Raw genomic sequence first — 18696 nt, forward strand, 5'->3', positions numbered from 1 at the left:
AGCAATCACCACTTCACCATTTGTTGTTCCACACAGTGGGTTTTGTGCCCGTTTCTCACAGCAGTGGTCAACCTAAAATGTTAATCAGAGGTCCTGCAACAAACATGTCCCAACCCAGGATACCTTTCTGTTCAGTGAGCTGTTAGAAAACCTTGATGCCTACAGCACTCCAGCAAAACAACCAACAGTATTTGCAGGTCACGTCTCTGTCACAGCACAAGCAACTTCTACTGATTTCGGGCACCTGGTCTCTGCTGGGTTGAGAATCTAAGCCTCTGTATAAATCAAGGCCTCTGCGAATTTGGTCTTCCTCAACCTGTCTTCTTTCATTCTTTGCAAGAGAAAAACAGTCACTGTAAACACAAACAGCTCTATTAGTCGTTTCAGCAAGTGACCAAAATAGCATGACGGCACGCAAACTGACAAATCTCTCAGAAGTTATTATTGAAGAAAGAAGGAAAATAAAAACAAATCTTTTTCATTTGCTTTTTTTTTTTTTTAGATAAGCTTATTACATACTTTTGTAAATAGTCAACAGTGCAATAGACTCAATACTTGAAATGTGCAATTCACTTGTATTTTTATTTTTTTTATTCCTATTTATTCTATTTATCCCCTTCGTATATTTTATTTATATTGTCTCTGTATTTATATATATGTGTGTGTGTGTGTGTATATATATATATAATATTCTGTAACTCTGTAACTTCTGTCGGTGCTGTGCTTTTTTGGAAATCGAATTTCCCAGAGGAACCCACCCGAGGGATTAATAAAGTTCTATCTAATCTAATCTACATTAAAATAACCCCTGTGAGGTTGGATGGATGGATCAAGAATGCCCAGTTTTTAACACAACTATTTGTTTCCCATTTCAGCTATAAGTGAATGTAGGTTAAGAGTTCCCTGACCTTTACCACATGCTTATTTTTAGCAGTGGAGATGCTCTAAACACAGTGAAATAGTTATCCTAATTCCAAAAACTTTACCAAACTACAAGTCCTTTGTGTCCACTTGTAACCACGTACCAAACATTAACCACAGTCACGCCATCAGCAGACAGAAACCTGATGTTTACCTGCAGAATCTCAGACCATATTAAGGAGCGGTCAAAGCCTCATGTGGGTGCATTTTTTTTAGCAATTTGTATGCAAATGTTTCCTGAACCTACAGAGCTCCCAGTAGTGAAAACAACAACGCGTATCGGCATAGTACTGCATCGGGCTGGGTGCCTGCAGGTACTAGTAGCCATTTCTGTCGCAGCCTTCATTTTTCAAGGCTGCTTGTCAAATTTGCAACTTAAAACTAAACACTTTAAAGTTAGTATACAGCCTTTCTGTTGAATCCCAGGTTTGGGTGCAGGCCTCAAATTAAGTGTATGGTGTGGATTCCAGACTGACAGTACATTAGTATACTGAGCGATGTGGCTTCAGCAGATATGAGTTTGCAAAACTGCACGTGTGCAGGATTGTGGCATTTGAGATTGCAAATACATGTAAAAAGAGTAAACATTTCACATTGGAGGGAAAACCTGATTTCATCAAAAGTTGAACTCATTCTTCGCCACAAGCAACAAGTGGTCAGCACCAGTGCCTCACAGCAAGAAAGTCCTGGGTTTGAATCTACGTTTCTGGCTGGGGGATTTCCTGTGTGGAGTTTATCCCACAGTCCAAAGACATTCATTTAATGGGATTTGGTGTGAATATTTAGTGTGAATGGCTGTCTGTCTCTCTGTGTTAGCCCTGTGACAGACTGGAGACCTATCCATGGTGTACCCAGGATCACATCCTGTGGTAGCTGTGATAGACTCCAGCCCCCGGAATTAGATAAGTGGAAGAAAATGGGTGAATCGTTAGCACTTGAATGCATGTAGAGATATATTCTAATGCCAGGTGTGAACAAGCATACGTTGTCAATACTATTTTCATTACTTCTGCAACTCAGTCTCCGAGAGAGGTTGCAACAGGAAAGGCATCCATCCATCCATTCGCTTCCGCTTATCCTTTTCAGGGTCGCGGGGGGCGCTGGAGCCTATCCCAGCTGTCATAGGGCAAGAGGCGGGGTACACCCTGGACAGGTCGCCAGTCTGTCGCAGGGCTAACACATAGGGACAGACAACCATTCACACTCACATTCACTCGCACATTCACACCTAGTGACAATTTAGATTAATCAATTAACCTATCCCCACAAGCTGCATGTCTTTGGACGGTGGGAGGAAGCCGGAGTACCCGGAGAGAACCCACGCAAACACGGGGAGAATTCTAATATTCTAATGCCAGGTGTGAACAAGCATACGTTGTCAATACTATTTTCATTACTTCTGCAACTCAGTCTCCGAGAGAGGTTGCAACAGGAAAGGCATGTTTAATGAAACATAACTGCAAGAGGATTAAATTCTGAACCCATGTCCTCTGTATGTGTGCATTTTGTATGTATGCTATCAAAACAAACCACAGTTACATCACTCCAATGTCTTTTTAAAATTCATCGTAATGTAATGCAAGTTGTGATTGCGCTGAAGCTAAATCTAATATGAAAACAATTTCATTTTATTTGGATCTAATTAAAAGGAGATAGTTTCCATTTTTGCTTGTAAAATCAAATAGCACAACATTAATACCATGTGGTATAAACTGTGCTAGGAAAGTGAGCATTTTTGTCTTTATTGTATTCATATTGCTGTATAGAGAAACTACAACTACAAAGACACATAAAACACACAAACACGTTCTCGTTACATTATAATTACATAATGCTTCCCCTAGCTGCTCACTCTAACCCTAACCATCAAAAATGAATGCCTAACCCTTACCATAAACCTAGCCATAACCCAATTGTAACCCTGAGATTAAAACCACATTTTGAGTCTCATTAAACTTATGAGGACCAGCATGTGTGTCCTCACAAGTGACTGTTGGTCCTCACAAGTATAGTAGCACGCCAATTTCTGGTTCTCACAAAGATGTCTAAACAGGTACAAACACACACACAAGACTTCTGAGGGGAGATCATGGAGACAGCGTGATGCAGCCAAGAAAAGTCTTACAGAAAAGGATTAACTGTTGCAGTTTGTTACAGTCTCACAGTCTCTCTGTGAAGCTCGTGTCAGAAACAAAGAGCGCAGAGGGATTCACCCCAAAACTGAGCATAGTGTTATTTCATGTACGCCACAAAATCTGTGTACAGCAACCGTCCCAGAAGATGAGCTGATAACATGTGATCTCCATGCCAACCCACATCCGCTGACAGCTCATCTTATGCCTTTTTATGCATCCAATTGGCAAATCTTGGCTAGAAAAGCAAATTACTGAAGATAGAAATAACACTAAAAAAAGTCCTAACTTACATAAGTAAAGTGGAAATAATATAATCAGTACTGATAATGATTATTTAGCCAAAAATTTTTTATATATACTGATGTGCTCATGTAAAGATTCTACAACCTTTATTAGTCAGTGCTAAATTTGAAGTTATTGCTCATCTTAACTCTGTTCACAGAAACATCCTCCTGTATCACATGAGGCTGATTCATACCATTTATTTTGTGCATATTTATTCATAATTCAAACTGCTTAGACTCCGAGAAAGTACATGTAGTTGAAGAAGCTGCATTATAAGATATTTAAATACACTGTTTCTGTTACTGAGCCTCGACAGCATTCCTCTGCTAATGTGTAAATATAAATCAGCATTTAAAAAGAAGCACTTTTAGATTTTTGGGGTCTTTCTCTGCTTTCTGTCTTTCTCCACTTTGCTGTGTAAAGTGTGTGGAGATCAGTGTTGCCTCAATGAGTTCACTGATTAAAAGGCATAGTATATGTCTCTTCCTGTCACTTGCCTCTTCTTGAGAAGTACTCATGACTAGGAGGAACAACACAGACATTCTCCCTAAATCTACACTACCTCTCTCCCTTCGTCTCTGCCTGTGTCTCCAATTATCTATTTCTGTCTCCTCCACCAGCCCCCTAAATCTGCCAGTAAGATTTTCAACCCACACTGCCAGCAGATTGGTGCACTACTTTCCTCGATGCCACCTTAGCCAGATTCCACAATCTTCTCCACCACAAGTATTCTTGAGGTGCAAAGTAAAACTCAAGAAGGTAAACAGGGTCAAGAAAAGAATCTGAGAACAATTACAATGCCGTCTTCGGCGTGGACACGTTGAGCCTAACCACAAACCAGTGGTGCAGCGGTTAGTGCTGTCACCTCACAGGAACAAGGTTCTTAGTTTACACATCCTGATCAGTTTGGAGCCTGTCTGCGTGGGGCTTGAATGAGTGTGCATGTGTAGGTTTCCTCTGGGTGATCCAGCTTCCTGCCACAGGCCAAAGACATTCTTGTTAGGTTAACTGGTGATTGTAAGTTGGCCGTAGGTGTGGATGTGAGTGTGTGGTTGCCCCTAAAGCTCTGTGATGGACTGGTGTAGGACTGGAAGGTTGCACTCCACCTCCATGCTTTATGACAGGTGGGATAGGAAACAGTCTCGCTACAACACTAAGAAGCATTAGTGGTTAAGACAATGTATATTTGGACAGATGATTGGGTCTGTGCACACATTTCTTTTCCATATCAATAAAGAAAATGACATAAGTTCTATATATATTTAATAACTTTTCTATAGACCTGCCTACTTCTGGTATAAATATAGGTATGCTCGCAATAAAAACACCAATATAAATAATTCTGGGTTTAAAAAAAATATGTTAATGATACATCACTTGGCATTTCGTTTATTATTCTAGTTGTATTTGAAACAAAGGCACTGGCAAACCTGACGTGTTTCACTTTGATGCCTTCATCAGAGAAAAAGCCTTGTTGCTGCTGCTCTCTTTATTTCAAACCTCACACCACGAGGTGACGATGTGACAGTTTACCGAGGCTAAAGAATTCATCTGTCCGGGCCTGCTAGCTCGAGACATGCCTCGATCTGTCCCTCTAAGTGACACGCTGTGTCTATTTCTTTGTTGGCCCCTCCTGTCTGACTTTTTAATTCAGTCATCATTTTTTAAGCGGTAGTCTATCATATTCCTCCTCAGTTAAAAATATGTGCGCAGCTAAGTAGAACAGAGCAATATTTCCTCTTTCATGTCCTCTTCGTCTGGTCTCTTGAGTCTGTAAATCTAAGTGGCTTGTTTCCCCAACATTGTGGCTCACAATTAAACAAGGAATAAAAATATATTTGTTTCAAATTCTATTAATTAGTGTTCTGTCTCCCTAACAGTTTGTCTCATACCACTAATAATAATTCCAGTCCATTAGTTTTGAACCGTAATATTAATTAAACATTTCCCACTGAATCCCAATGCTACTAATACTGAGTGGTTATCGCTGACTGTTCTCACATGCTTGATTAACAAGACGTCTCTTTTGCACTTTGCCCTGATGCTTACTTAAGACCTGACATTTACACCTGGGCTGTTGTGAAGGGAACTTGCAACAACAATGCAGGAATTCCACAACTAACTACCCACTGATTATTACTACAACACTAAAAAGGTGTCTCTGATTATGTTCTACAAGCCATCCACAAACTTGTGGTCTTGTCTTTATTCTGCTTGTGCATTTACATTTTTGTCTTGTCAGTGCTGTCCCTGGTAACTGCTTGTGTTAAATTGCTTGTTGGTTCTATATAAATAGCTCCTCAATCTGTCGTATTCACGCTCTTAGTCCCTGGAACAATACCTTTTCTTATTCCATCCTTTTTTTTCCTTTCTGTTAATAAATAATACTGGGTTGCAAATCAATGATATGCTCCCCTCTTTAAGTTGCATAATAAATGCTCGTTTGGGGAACTAGACACAAAAAAGTGACTCTATGCCTGGAAAGAATTACATAACATCCTGCAGACTGCATGTAATGTATTTTATTTTTGCTGTGAGCCTAATCAATATTTGGGAAAATGAGCTGTTGCTTTTATAGCATCAAAATTTGAACTCATTTACTGACATAACCATAAATGAGGATATTTTTAGATGGAGTCTCCTTTAGTGGTGATATAACTAGAATGAATAAAGCTTCAAATCCTAGCTTATATCAAATCTTGATGTAATTGCAGTGTGTTGGTTCACTTGTTTTACTTCACAAAATTGAGCGTATGCACTGGGTATGATGGATGAGTTCAATACTTCCACTAGGAAAAAGTAATGTTTCAGAAAATATTTGAAATGGTCGGGAAAACCTTTTTTTAAAAACTTTGTAAGATTACGTTTATACACAGGGTCAAGGTAAATAGTTATTTATAATAGTATAATATAGTTACTGTATATGGGATGTTATGTGTGCTTGTTTCTTTCATTTAAGACAAAAATGTAAAAAGTAGCCCATGTTAAAATAAATGACAGTAGCACTGGGAAGCACAAATACTCCGCATTTACAAGAAGTCTGATATTGAAAATTTGACCTAAGAATGGATATCATGAGTAAATATGAAAGTATTCATATGCCCTGTCACCAACATGTCATTATGAAGCTGAAGTGACTTAAGAGCAGCCACAATTGGTATTTTTGGAGATAATTGAAAAAAAAAACAATCAGCAAATGCATTTATGCATTTATTGATTATTTGTTTGCCAGATCAGCTTTTTTATGGTAAAGTCAATATGAGTTTGGGTTTTTTTAATCTTGGTCACATAAACAAGTAAAGTCTCATCACAGTGAGCTCTGGGCATTACGAGGTTGTCTGCTTCAGACTCTGAGCACAATATCACTTGAACATCTTGCGAGGATTTCTAAAATTTTTGCACAAATATTCCTTTAGATTCAAACATGAACAAATCTGAATTTGGTTTATGAATGTCAGGGTAGGCGTTACCTCACATCTGACCCATTATTTGTGAAAGCAATGCCACAGGAACCCATGGATGGGATTTCATTACATTTGGCAAAACCATTCACTTGATTAGAATAAGGTTAGAGGCCACGGTGGCCTCATAAAACACATTTTAGCACTAATGTCCAATTGGACAAAAAGGCCAAGTGATTGCATTTTACACCTAAAGGTATACTCAGGAAGCCTGTTGATGCAGTGTTTTACTAATGTATTATTTCATAGGAAAGTGTAAATTGAGGATGATTTTAAACCAAAGTACAGTTATTGCTTAAGAGCCAACAAGCAGGGAAAATATCAATTCAATCTCCAGGTAAAATCTACACAAACACATTAACTACACTCAAAGTTTGACTGGCACCCTTCTGCTCAATTCGCGCCACGGTGCAGAAGAGGGCTAACGATTGCTGAAGTTTAGATTGCTGTCCCCGTGAAGCTAAAAATGTATGAGCTCCAGAAAGAACACTCCCGGTTGTTTTTAAGACAAATTACAAACGCTTTGCTGACTGAACCGTTTGCTGAAATTAATCTTGAAATAGATTGTGTCTGCCAGAAAACGCGTTTCTGTGTTGTCTAGACTATCTAAGGTAATGCAATGTGACAATTAAAGCTGGAGGCTTGGCTATAATTTTTTTGGGTAATGAGTCTGAGCCATTGATCTGATTCATTTTGACACAGTAAACAGCCTATAAGCATAAAACACCATCTGCTTCAGCTGCCATACAGAACATTAACTTCATGAACTTCAGACATCTTTAATATGCCACATGTAATATTTTTGCTGTTAGAATAAAAAAAGAAGCTGTTATTATATTGGACGCAGTGTCTCCGTCATCACTGATGTTATTCAGTGACATTTATAATATTTATTTCTGTGTTTTCAATATATAAGGAGCCGAGCTTTATCTTGAGTTCTGCTGTTACACTTAACCTTTTGATTAATACCTTTTGGCTTCACGACTCTCTCTCACATGTTCCCTCTCACTTTCAGACACAAACACAGACACATATACTCTCTCTGTCTCACACAAGCACGCACATGTGCAAATACACATGCAGTCACGCTTCTATCACTCCCAAGAACATTAACTTCCTTTGCTACAGTCTTACCCTAACCCTTAACATAGCTGCTAACTCCCTAACCCTAACCATTACCACATCTTAACCTAAGCCTAGCCTTAAGCGCATCTTCAAACTAAATTATTGTAATTTACACTGTGGGCATGCTTTCCTTTCGTCCCCAGGAGGAAAGCATGCCCACACATTGAGACTCTGTATGCACATTTATGTCCCCACGAGCAGAGTAATACAGGAATATACACGCGCACGCACACACGCCTGTCATGTAATCATGAAATCACTTCCAGTTGCAGATGGTGACTCATCTTTTGTCCCCAGTGAAACCATATCTGGCAATGAGGTCGTAAGACATTTCAGATGAGGGGCGATGCGGTGTGCCACTGTGCCGGTCACCCCTCTCCACATGGGGAACTCCTCACCAAACAGCATGCTTTACAGCTGGTAAAAACAAAGATATTAGCCTCCTGTAAAGCTCACCACTTGCAAATAAAAATGTGAAATACTGTACTCCAATTCAAACTGTATAACATCATTATCAGCATGCTGCTCAGATGTGAGAAAATAAAAAGTTGAAAGATTTTCAGCACTTACACTGTGGTGTTGCTCTTTAGTATTTCAGTTTGGGGGTTTTTTAAGACTTCTTCTGCCCACAACTGTACTACAGATATCTCACGTTTATGGGGGACTGACTATTACATGCAGTAGTTTGAACAATCAGTCTGTGGATCATAGTGCCATATACTTGATGCCAGTCATTATAATACATTTAACTTGCTGAGTGCGTGGGTGTGGTGGACACAAGTCCAATTGCAGTTTATTTTACAGTGCTCAGTAAGACACGGGCTGCGTCATGTCGACAGACATTGAGAGGCAAATCTCCATCAGCATCAGGTGTTAGTCAGTGACCTCGACCTCGGTTCCAAGACTGAGAGTAAAATTACCCCCACCACCAACACCACCACCACGGCTCTCGCAGATGCATCAACAGCCATCGGTACTTATCTTGATAGGAAGCGTTGTCGTTACACACCGTCTGCTCTCTAATTCTCCCCCTCCGACCACAGCGGAGGGCACGCATTCGTCTCAGTTACAGACAACAATACAAACACACGCACCTCGAAGCTGCACAAACACGACAGGCTGCTCATCAAAATGACCTTGTGCATGTATGCTCAGGTCACCCCGTGCAAGAACGACCGTGCAAGGATGCGACCGTGCACACTGGATCCAAATCGAGAACAACAAGTGCTCAAGTGGCTGGCTCACAGACAGTCACTATATTGCCACCTTGGGTGTATTGCAGCACCCCTTCTCACTACCATGCGAAGCTTTTCAGTGCGTTTTGGTGAAAGGCAAACAGGCACTAATAAAACCATGACAGCAGTAACCATTAGCTTGTTGGAATGACCCCCAGCATCATTACTTGACATCAACATGGCACACTCAAGGGCATCTGGCAATCAACGCGAGAGCTTTGAACTATGCAGAGAGCCTGATTAAAATTATCCACTGATGGCCGCTGAAATATTTTTGCTCACCTTTGCTGTTATCTGCTCCTCCGTTGAGATGCATGACTCTTCTTACCATTCACTCATCTAGACTGTCTTTTTTGGGGGTGTTGTTTGTTTGGGGGGGTTTTTGCAAAGCTGTGCGCTTTTCCAAAGAGTTCAGTCTTATTCCAATTTATTTGTGGTCCTTTGCCCGCTTTAATGTCTTGTTCGTCTGCCGGTTGGCACGCATGGACGCGCCTCCACTTGTGCGTCCTCCTCCCCTTGTTGTGCTGGAGAAGATAGTCTAAGTGATGTTGGGAGTATGTGTTTTGGCTCGCTCTCGCTATCTCTCTCACTTTCTCTCTCAGTCTCTATTTTTTTAAGCCCAGAGTCGCTCAAAGGGTTGGTCGCAGGAAGGGTTTTAGGGGAGGAGACGGCAAGCAGACGGGCGGGGTAACGTGAAGTAAGTCGGTAGGAGGTCGTCTACTCAGAGCCGAGGCGAGGAATCCGTGCGCCCTCGGTGCTGCTGTCCATTTCATCTGAGGTCTTCATCTCATCACACAGAGTCAAAGCCTCTCTTTCACTCCGAGCTGCACAATGAGAGGCTCCTACTGTCATGTGAACCGGAGCCTTTCCGAGCTTTTTAATAATAGAGGTAATTCTGACAGACAATCGATTCTAGTAACCATACAGTCTGCTACAGAAGTCTGTCGCTACTATGTGAGATGATAAAAAAAAAGAGCCCAGAAGAGGGAGGAAATAAATAAATTACACGAATTACTGATTTAAATAGTAAGTGCTGATCACCCTCATCTCCGTGGCTTCACTACGGATCGATAGCCTAATCAGTGGGATTCATGTGAGAATCTCTGCGAATATTGATACCTTTTACGCATAACGTGTCCAAGTTGTAGCCCATACGTTTTGCTCTCGCTCACGTGTTGAGCCTCTAGTAAGCTTTTCATTAGTGGTAGTGTCATGAGCAGTCTGTGCGTTTTAATTATTATAATAATGCCATTACAGCCAAAAGGCCTATACAGTCGATAAGGCACATTTACTCACTATTCACGTTCGCCCTGAATCACGCGTGGATCGTGGCTCAATGGCGATCTCTAGTGTTGTGTTACCCATCAATCAGTCACCTGGACGCTGTCTTTCGGTTAAACATATAATATAGGAGGTGATTTTAAAGCCGATCAAACGCCGAGTGTTACAACTAAACTGAAAGTCGCATGCAGTGTTAATAAAGAAGTCGAAGAAAAGTGTTTAGCGGGCAAATTATATATAAAAAAGTAATAAAACGTTAAAGATGAAGATTACAATGTGAGCATGGCAATAAAGTGCTTTAAAATTTTCTAGCTTTTAGGTTCTTGTAAATGTGTCCTTGAAATGCACTTACTGAATATCTTTTAAACCGTTTTCTCTTCTATTCTTTGTTCCTGTGTAATCGATCGTTTTGAAGCCATAAAAAGACAGAAATGCAGCACGGAGCTGGTAACCTGATTGGCGATTTTATTACAACAGAATCTCAACTTATTTATTACTTCAGCCTAATGCGATTGCGTGTCTGAGAGTATTTTTGATCATTAATATTTTGTTAATATTTCATATTTTATTAGTTTTTAAAAAAAAATTCCATTGGTGTGTACTTTTTCCAACTAGAATGGCATTTTGAAAAATGCACTATATGGAATATGATTTATCGGCTCTAAGTTTTTGGTGATTTTGAGCCACAGAGCAACCCAAATTAACACCAAAGTTGAGTTGTCAATAATTTGCTAAAGACCTGGAAAGTGACACAAGCAAGCAAGTTTTGTTTGTTGGTTTGTTTGTTCATCACAAATGGGAAACTCCCAAGAGTGGAACATTTCTTGGCTCTTAAACTGTTTAAGTCAACATAGTACATTCATGTGAAAAAGAAAGTTTTCACAAGCAACCCTGAAAAAATAAAGTCCAACCTTAACCTTGCTTCCATAGGAATGACCAGCCAGGTGGGGCTACCCTTAATTGACTGATTATCTCCAGGTTTTGGTTTTGGTAGTTTGTTGGTCTTCACCCAAAGGTCAGGTGGTGCCAAAACAAAGAGAAAGCACAAGTATGGCTGTTTGAACGGGTTGTCAGCAGAAAGCTTGTGTTTCTCTAAAAGGAGCACAGCTTTGGTTTGCAAAGTTGCATCTAGACAGATGGGACCAGAGTGAAGATGTCTGGCCATAATGTACAGCACCACATTTAGTGAAAATCAATTCAAATTACTTTACACATCCAGTTCAAACAATTCCAACTTGTAAGGAAGAAGCACCCCCAGTTAACCATTATTTTAGCTTTTTTTTTTACCCATTGGAAGAGCTATCTTCAGCTTCTTGCTGTAAATATAGTGCAGCTCAAGTGTAGAAGTTAATCATCCATGTCCTCATTGTTTTAGGGGAGGCCCAGAATTAGTTTTAGTTTTATCTTTGAAGTAACAGTGAAATTTTATGTCAGGGATAGAGAGCATTTTTCAATTTGCAGCATGTAGCAGTGTTTTATCTCAAAAAGCTCAGTGCCAGTTGACTGCTCTGCTGTGTTGACTCAATGTTACACCTTTGTTCAGTTGTTCAATCACACAGATTTCTGTCTGACACATTTCTTGTGATAGCACCTCTGACATCTTGTATGAGCTTTGTGCATCTGTGTAAAGCAGATAGTTTTACGATTTTGCTTTTGTTGCCTCTGCTTTATGTCAAGTGTGGAATGCATTTAATCTGTTGCATAAACATTCGATTAATTCTTGAAAAATACGCTTCCCTTGCATATGGACAGAAACTTCTCCTTCTCACTCTCACAGCTTCATCTTTTTTTCGCACTGTCACTGTGATGCATATTTATTAGCCTGTCACAGTGCCTCCTCTGAACGCAAAACAACACATTCATCAGCCCAACTCGAGCCGTGCTTTAATCCCTCGGGCGTTTTCGGTGACGTTGCGAAATATCGTCACAGTCTGGAGAGATGTTGGTTTATTTGAAACAATAAAAGAGTGATTCATGAGCGCTCAGATTCCAGGTAATCTTAGACTCATCATATCACAATCAACAGCACTGTTAGAAACATTACAGCTGAGCTAGTTTAAAGCAGCCCAGGGAATATCGTTACAGCCTGTTTATGTCAAATGTGCAGAAGTCAAACGACAGCTTTTATGATTTTGCAGAATATGAAACTAATAAAACTGCTTTTGTATGTCATTCAGAACTCAGTAGCCAATTTTGAACAACTGGAAATATATACTTTTTAAACTTTTACAAGTTTAAAAACAAAATGTCAGTCTTCCAACACTTTACACCCTTTGGCAATCCAAATTATGTTAAAGTAAGTTTGGTTTAATCAATCTTTAAATGCCCTGAAGCTGACTGAGACCTTCTGGAAGGTACACCTGTGTCTCTGAGGTCCTACAGATCTGACTGCATGTTGTGGCAAAAAACAAGTACTAAGCGCCAAGGTATTCTTTGTAGATCTCTGCGATAACTGTGGCGAGGCATTAGGGCAATAATCTCAGCACCACTCCATCATTGTAAAGCAGCTAGAAAGGCACTCTTTCCACCTGGAGTTTACCATATGTGGTTTAAAGTACTAAGGGGAAGAGCTAAAGTGATGTCTGCTCTAATGAGATTAAAACAGAGCTTTCTGGCTGAACTCCAAGTTACTGTTTATCACATGGTTAATACCATCTCTCTGGAGAAACGTGGTGGTAATAGCATTAAGTTCTGGGGTTGCTTTACCCTTTATGATTGGTTCTCTAATTATTTGTAACCCAGTTGTCATGTATACTTAAAATTTATTTATTTATAAGTTAACCAAAAGCTGACCAAGCAGAAATCCAACAATCAAAGGTAAATTATTGCGTGGAAAGATTGCAACACAAATCCTTGCACCTAATGTGTGTTTTGGTCATTTGACAGTGTCTCCTTTCTTTTTCACAATTTAGTTTTGAAGGCCACCAGTAACATTTTTGTATTGAATTTCCTAATTGCTCTTGTTTTAATCTGATCTAACTGTTTTGCTTGTGAGAAAAGAGAGAAAAAAATAAGCAGTACAGTGTAATATGCTGTATCTTCAATGCACTGCTTTAACTCACAGACCCCTGAGATGCTTGTGTAACCCTACAGTAGTGGGTTAAGCGTTTTCTGTTTGGTTCCCTGATTATTATTATTTTGATTTTCGATTCCTGTTTTGATTTTTTTTGTTATCTTCAATCTTAAACTTCATGTACTTGTTGCATTTAAGTTTTAGTCACTATTTAGTATTAAGGCTTTATGGACTGGTGTCAGCAGAACTACCTACAGATCAACACTAAAACCAATCCAAACCAGTAAAACCAAGGAGCTGGTGGTAGACTTCTGCAGGCACAAACATCCTCCACTGCAGCCACTAAACATCCAAGGTATTGATATTGAGGCTGTGGATAGCTACAGGTACCTTGGTGTTCACCTGAACAATAAACTGTACTGGTCTCACAACTCAAATGCTCTCTACAGGAAAAGGCAGAGCATGCTGTACCCGCTGCAGATGCTCAGGTCTTTTGGAGTGAAGGGCCCACTTCTGAAGACCTTCTATGACTCTGTGGTGGCCTCAGCCATCTTTTACAGTGCGGTCTGCTGGGGCGGCAGCATCTTGGTCTTTTCTTGTCTTGCACTTCTTGTGAAGTGTTAATAACCATGTCTGTATTAGTCTCCTTTGTGTATTTCTTAAGACGTTTAGTTTTAAGTGGTGGCTCTTCCCACTTTTACTTCTTGATTGGTGAATGGATTGCTTTTACCTTTGTTAATCTTATTTAGCTATGGCTTGTTCCCCACCCATCTCCAGTTCCTGCTATTTTTGCTTAGTCCACCAGTGAGTTATCCATGTACGTTATTAGTTTAGCTTCCCTGTGCAGGTTTCGAATTCGTGTTTTTGGAATTTTTCCTTGGATTATGTTACATTTTGGATTTGCTAAAGAGCCAATAAAGAGCTCATCTTTTGTTCAGATCCTCTGCTCAACACTCCACACACCTACACTGTGAAACAGTCTCTTATTTGGTTTAATTTCATCATTATTCAACTGTTGTTGTTGTTCTTTTCTTTTTCTGTACCTTAAGCGTCAAACCTGTCTCTGTTATCGTCTCCTCTTCACATCCATCTTGTTTCTGCGCTCTCTGGTTTCTTTTTATTCTAATTCTTTGCATTTCTTTAGCTGCTGTTTTTGTTTTTGAATTTTTGTTAGTCATAGGATTTTCCCACCACATTAAGTTTTGCATAAGTTCATTTTTAATTGCCAACCTGAGAGTCTGCATTTGGCCTGCATATTGGGTCCTTTGCTAACTTGATCACTAATAGTGCCATTAAGTTATTGAAATTTTGTGTTAAAGTGACCCCTATCCAAAGTCTAACAAGGCAATCTCAATATGTAAGTTTTATTTATTTAGTTTTTGTAAATTGTTCTCAAGGCTTGTTCTCCCAGGTCTCGGCAAAACAAACATGTGGACTGCTTAAAAATGATTGGACCATCACCCAATGTAATGTTTATGCCACAAACATCATAAATTAACAGTATTGGTGACTGGTTTTATGGTTCCAGTGTGCACCGGCTCTTTAATTGAAATCCTGGTATATATAAATATACAAATGGCTGAGAGAGGAGCTGGGGAGAAGATGCGAAGTGGTCCCTGTGGGCACTCAGGGCAGTGGCACCCAAACTGGGCAACAGGCTCCAGCAGATCCCAGGAATGACATCCAAGATCTCTGTCCAGAAGAGCACAGGCCTATGAGCAGCAAAGAGACTGTGTAGGACCTTCAAGCTCCCGGGCCTCTGTTAGAGAATCTGAGCTTCACGGATAAAGTCCACCCGCAGGGGTGAGAGGGGAGTTAAAAATAAATATGATATATACATGCATATAGGAATTTGTGTGATAGATTTTTTTCAGTGTAAGATATGTCACTATGACATGTCATGTCATATCATGTCATGTCATAGTGACATGATTGGAGGAATTACAGTTATTTCTCTGCCAGGAATCAGTAGGCTTCTACTGCCATCTGCTGCTTTGAACCTTTAGCACTGCTCAAAACAGAGCAGTGTTTTTGTCAGCATCAAAGCCTGTCATAAAACAAAGCAAAATAAATAAATAAATAATAGTTTGGTTTTTTGATCAAATAAACTGTAGATTGATTTTCTGTTTTAAATACAACATATCCTGTTGACCCTTATGGATTCAATGCAGATTTGAACAGCATTAAAAAGAACAGAAAGTAGTGCCAGGTTAAATATCCCCACCACAACCCCAACCTGCAGCTGCACACTCAGGACACCGGTGGGCTTGGCTGAACTTTCATCTCTCTGACCCTGCTTGTTTCTGAACAGAATAAAAATAGTAGTGTTCCTGTAAACAAGTTATTCAGTGAACTTTAAAGATGAACTCTAAATTCTGCAGCTTGGAAAGTAAGATTTTCACTGTCTATTTAAGATGATAACAAATTCAGATGAACAACAACACGTGACATATTACCCCCTGTCATTATTTGTGGCGGTATTTTGATCCTCTCTTCTTTCTTCTACAAAGATGCTTCAGGTCACTGAAGTGAGCATTCCTTTATATTCCTTTGAGGTCTGCTACAGCATTTTTGGCAGGTTGCCTCTGAATTGTGCATTACATTACCTTCATTCTGACTTATAACTGTATGCTTCTCCTTTTTTTAGATTATGAACTATTATGAGTAACAAATATATTTTTCTTTTAGTCTTCTATAACTATGAAGAGTTATAGCTAAACTAAGATCAAAACTAAAACTAGATGTGCAAAAATATCCAGTTAAAATAAAAATAAAACATAGACTTTTGAGGAAAAACAGAAGCTACTTGAAACTATTTTCTGAACTGGGAAAATCAAACTAACATAAAGACAGAGATGAAATATCCTTAGTTTGCAAGTTGTATTAATTTTATTATTTCATCTTGTCTAATGATGCTTTGATGCCTTCACCATATGCCTTCCAACCATCCATTCATCCATTTTCTACCACAAATCTAGTGACTCATCAAGCAGAGAAGCCCAGACTTCCCTTTCCCCAACCACTTCCTCCACCTGATTTAACTGCTTTTAACAATAAAAACTGTTTAGAAAATAACTACAAAGAATACACGGACATATAAGTATGTGGCAAAATGTGGATGGATGGAAAATACAAAACTAAATTCACAGACGCAGCCTTGACACAACCAAAAACCTAAACTAACATGCATATGTTTTAAAAAGAAACAGACAAAGAGATCGCAATAGACTGCAATAGATCTTTTTTACATTTATTAAGAAATCCCATATAGGTTTTTTCCAGTAAAGTGTAACACACAAACTAATGCAGCAGTAGCACCACCAGCGTGTACCAGTAGACACATATATATGTGCATTTGTGCTCATGTGCATGACTTTCTCTCGCGCAAAATCACGTCCTGAGGCATCAGTGACAAAAACAGCAGCAGCAACAACATCATAAACAATCATTTTTGTCCAAATTTTCCTGACAACTCTGGATTTGCATTCTGAATTCAAGACGACATAACCAGAAGAAACTAGAAAGAAGCAAACATTAACACATCTAAAAATGAATAAATAACTTTAATAGTAATAAATTGCTGCACATACATTGATAAAGGTAAGGCAGCAGAGTTTATTGGAATGAACAGAGATTTTTCATGATGAGCAAAAAACCCCTCGGATGTTTTGGTTTACATGAAGCTTGCTCTTTTTTTCCACAGCTGTGAATACCTGCGATTTCACAACTGGTGCCTGGTGTGTTTGGCTGAACTTTCCTTTCTGTAAACATGGACCAAAACTTTCCATTATTGAGTAATCCTATGATCGTACAGAACAGAATATAAGACCAGTGCGTCCCTCAGTAGTAAGTTATTCAGTGAGCTCTAAAGATTTGTCTAAACTGTGTAAAAAAAAAAAAAAAGCATTTTAGATTTAAATTTTGTGACTTCTGCAGCCATGAAGTTGCTTGTGGCTGGGATTTTTCTCATTCTAATTGTGGAAACCAATGCCCAGTGGTATAATTTCCCAATTGAAGCAGCTAAAGGTTAGAAATATGGCATTTTAAATACCTAACAACAATCTGTCATATTTCTCAGATTTTGATATTTTAATTGCGAATGTTGTCATTATTTATTATCAGTACTGTTTTCTGTAATTCTGATCAGGGGCTGGTGATATGTGGCGAGCCTACAGCGACATGAGGGAGGCCAACTGGAAAGATTCAGACAAATACTTTCATGCCAGAGGAAACTCTGATGCTGCACAGAGAGGAGCAGGAGGCAGATGGGCTGCTGAGGTTATCAGGTTTGACAATCTACTTTACTGAAATTCATTTGTATTTTTGATTAACTAATCACTAATTTTTTAAGGCTGCTAATTCTGCTTCTCTCATTTTTTCAGTTTCTGATGTTGTTCTGAAACGTACTTACTGAAGATAGGTGGATTCACTGTCTATTTCCATTTTAGTAACACCAGAGAGTGGGTGCAGGAGAGACTGGGTCATGGCGCTGAGGACTCCGAAGCTGATCAGGCGGCAAACCGTTGGGGGCGAGACGGAAATGATCCCAACCATTTCAGGCCCGAGGGTCTTCCCAACAAGTACTGAGCGCAAAGCTCATTGACTTACAGGAGAATAAAACTGCATGAAGACGCTTCTAGTGTTGGAGTTAGTGAAAACATGGTGTTTTAAATAGCCCAAATTTGTTGTTGCTCAGATACCTGAGCTCCATCAACTGATCACGTCTCCCCTGTAAAAGATGTGCCGGGACCTGAGGTGGGGTGGTGTGTGTGGTACAAGCGGGGAAGCAGGAAAGTTGCCCATTGAAAAAACACTGAACAAATAAAAAACGTGTAAAACTGCAAAAGCTGTTGGTGTCAGGTCCATCATTTCCACAGAAACATTTTTTAAAACCAAATACTGTCAGTTGTCCTTCTGCTACAGTGACCCCGGGGCACTTCCAGTAATCTCTCCAGTGTCTCCTGAGCCTACCCCAGGGCCTCTTCTCAGTAGGACATGGCCAGAACATCTCACGTTGCCATGCTTTGGGGAAAGCTCATTTCCACTGCTTGTTTACACAGCGTTGTTCTTTCAGTCATTACCCAGAGCTCATGACCATACGTGAGGGTAGGAATGTCAACTGGCAGCTTCGCTTTTATGCTCAGGTCTCTCTTCACCACACTGGACCAGTACAGTGCCCATATTCCTGCAGATACCGCACCAATTCATCTTTCAATCTCCCCTCTCCCTTACTCATGAAC

At 39.7% G+C, this 18696-nt stretch overlaps 2 protein-coding genes across 4 annotated transcripts in view; one reads left to right on the forward strand and one right to left on the reverse strand.

Annotated features, from left to right (window-relative positions):
* Positions 1–9873, reverse strand: part of syt7b (synaptotagmin VIIb) — a 124680-nt gene extending 114807 nt beyond the window's left edge. For all 3 annotated transcript variants that reach the window (XM_076883274.1, XM_076883273.1, XM_076883271.1), the window contains exon 1: positions 9445–9873. In XM_076883274.1, coding sequence (XP_076739389.1) covers positions 9445–9493 — 49 coding nt within the window. In that variant the 5' untranslated portion in view covers positions 9494–9873. The remainder of the gene's footprint in view (positions 1–9444) is intronic.
* A 7446-nt stretch (positions 9874–17319) lies between these two features.
* saa (serum amyloid A) lies at positions 17320–18302 on the forward strand. The gene is made up of 3 exons (XM_004543216.5): positions 17320–17482; positions 17604–17742; positions 17905–18302. Exons 1-3 carry the CDS (start codon positions 17395–17397, stop codon positions 18041–18043), a joined length of 366 nt encoding a protein of 121 aa, XP_004543273.1. The 5' UTR covers positions 17320–17394; the 3' UTR covers positions 18044–18302.
* Positions 18303–18696: the final 394 nt, after the last annotated feature.

This window comes from Maylandia zebra, linkage group LG1 (genome assembly GCF_041146795.1).
Source record: "Maylandia zebra isolate NMK-2024a linkage group LG1, Mzebra_GT3a, whole genome shotgun sequence".
Taxonomy (NCBI): domain Eukaryota; kingdom Metazoa; phylum Chordata; class Actinopteri; order Cichliformes; family Cichlidae; genus Maylandia; species Maylandia zebra.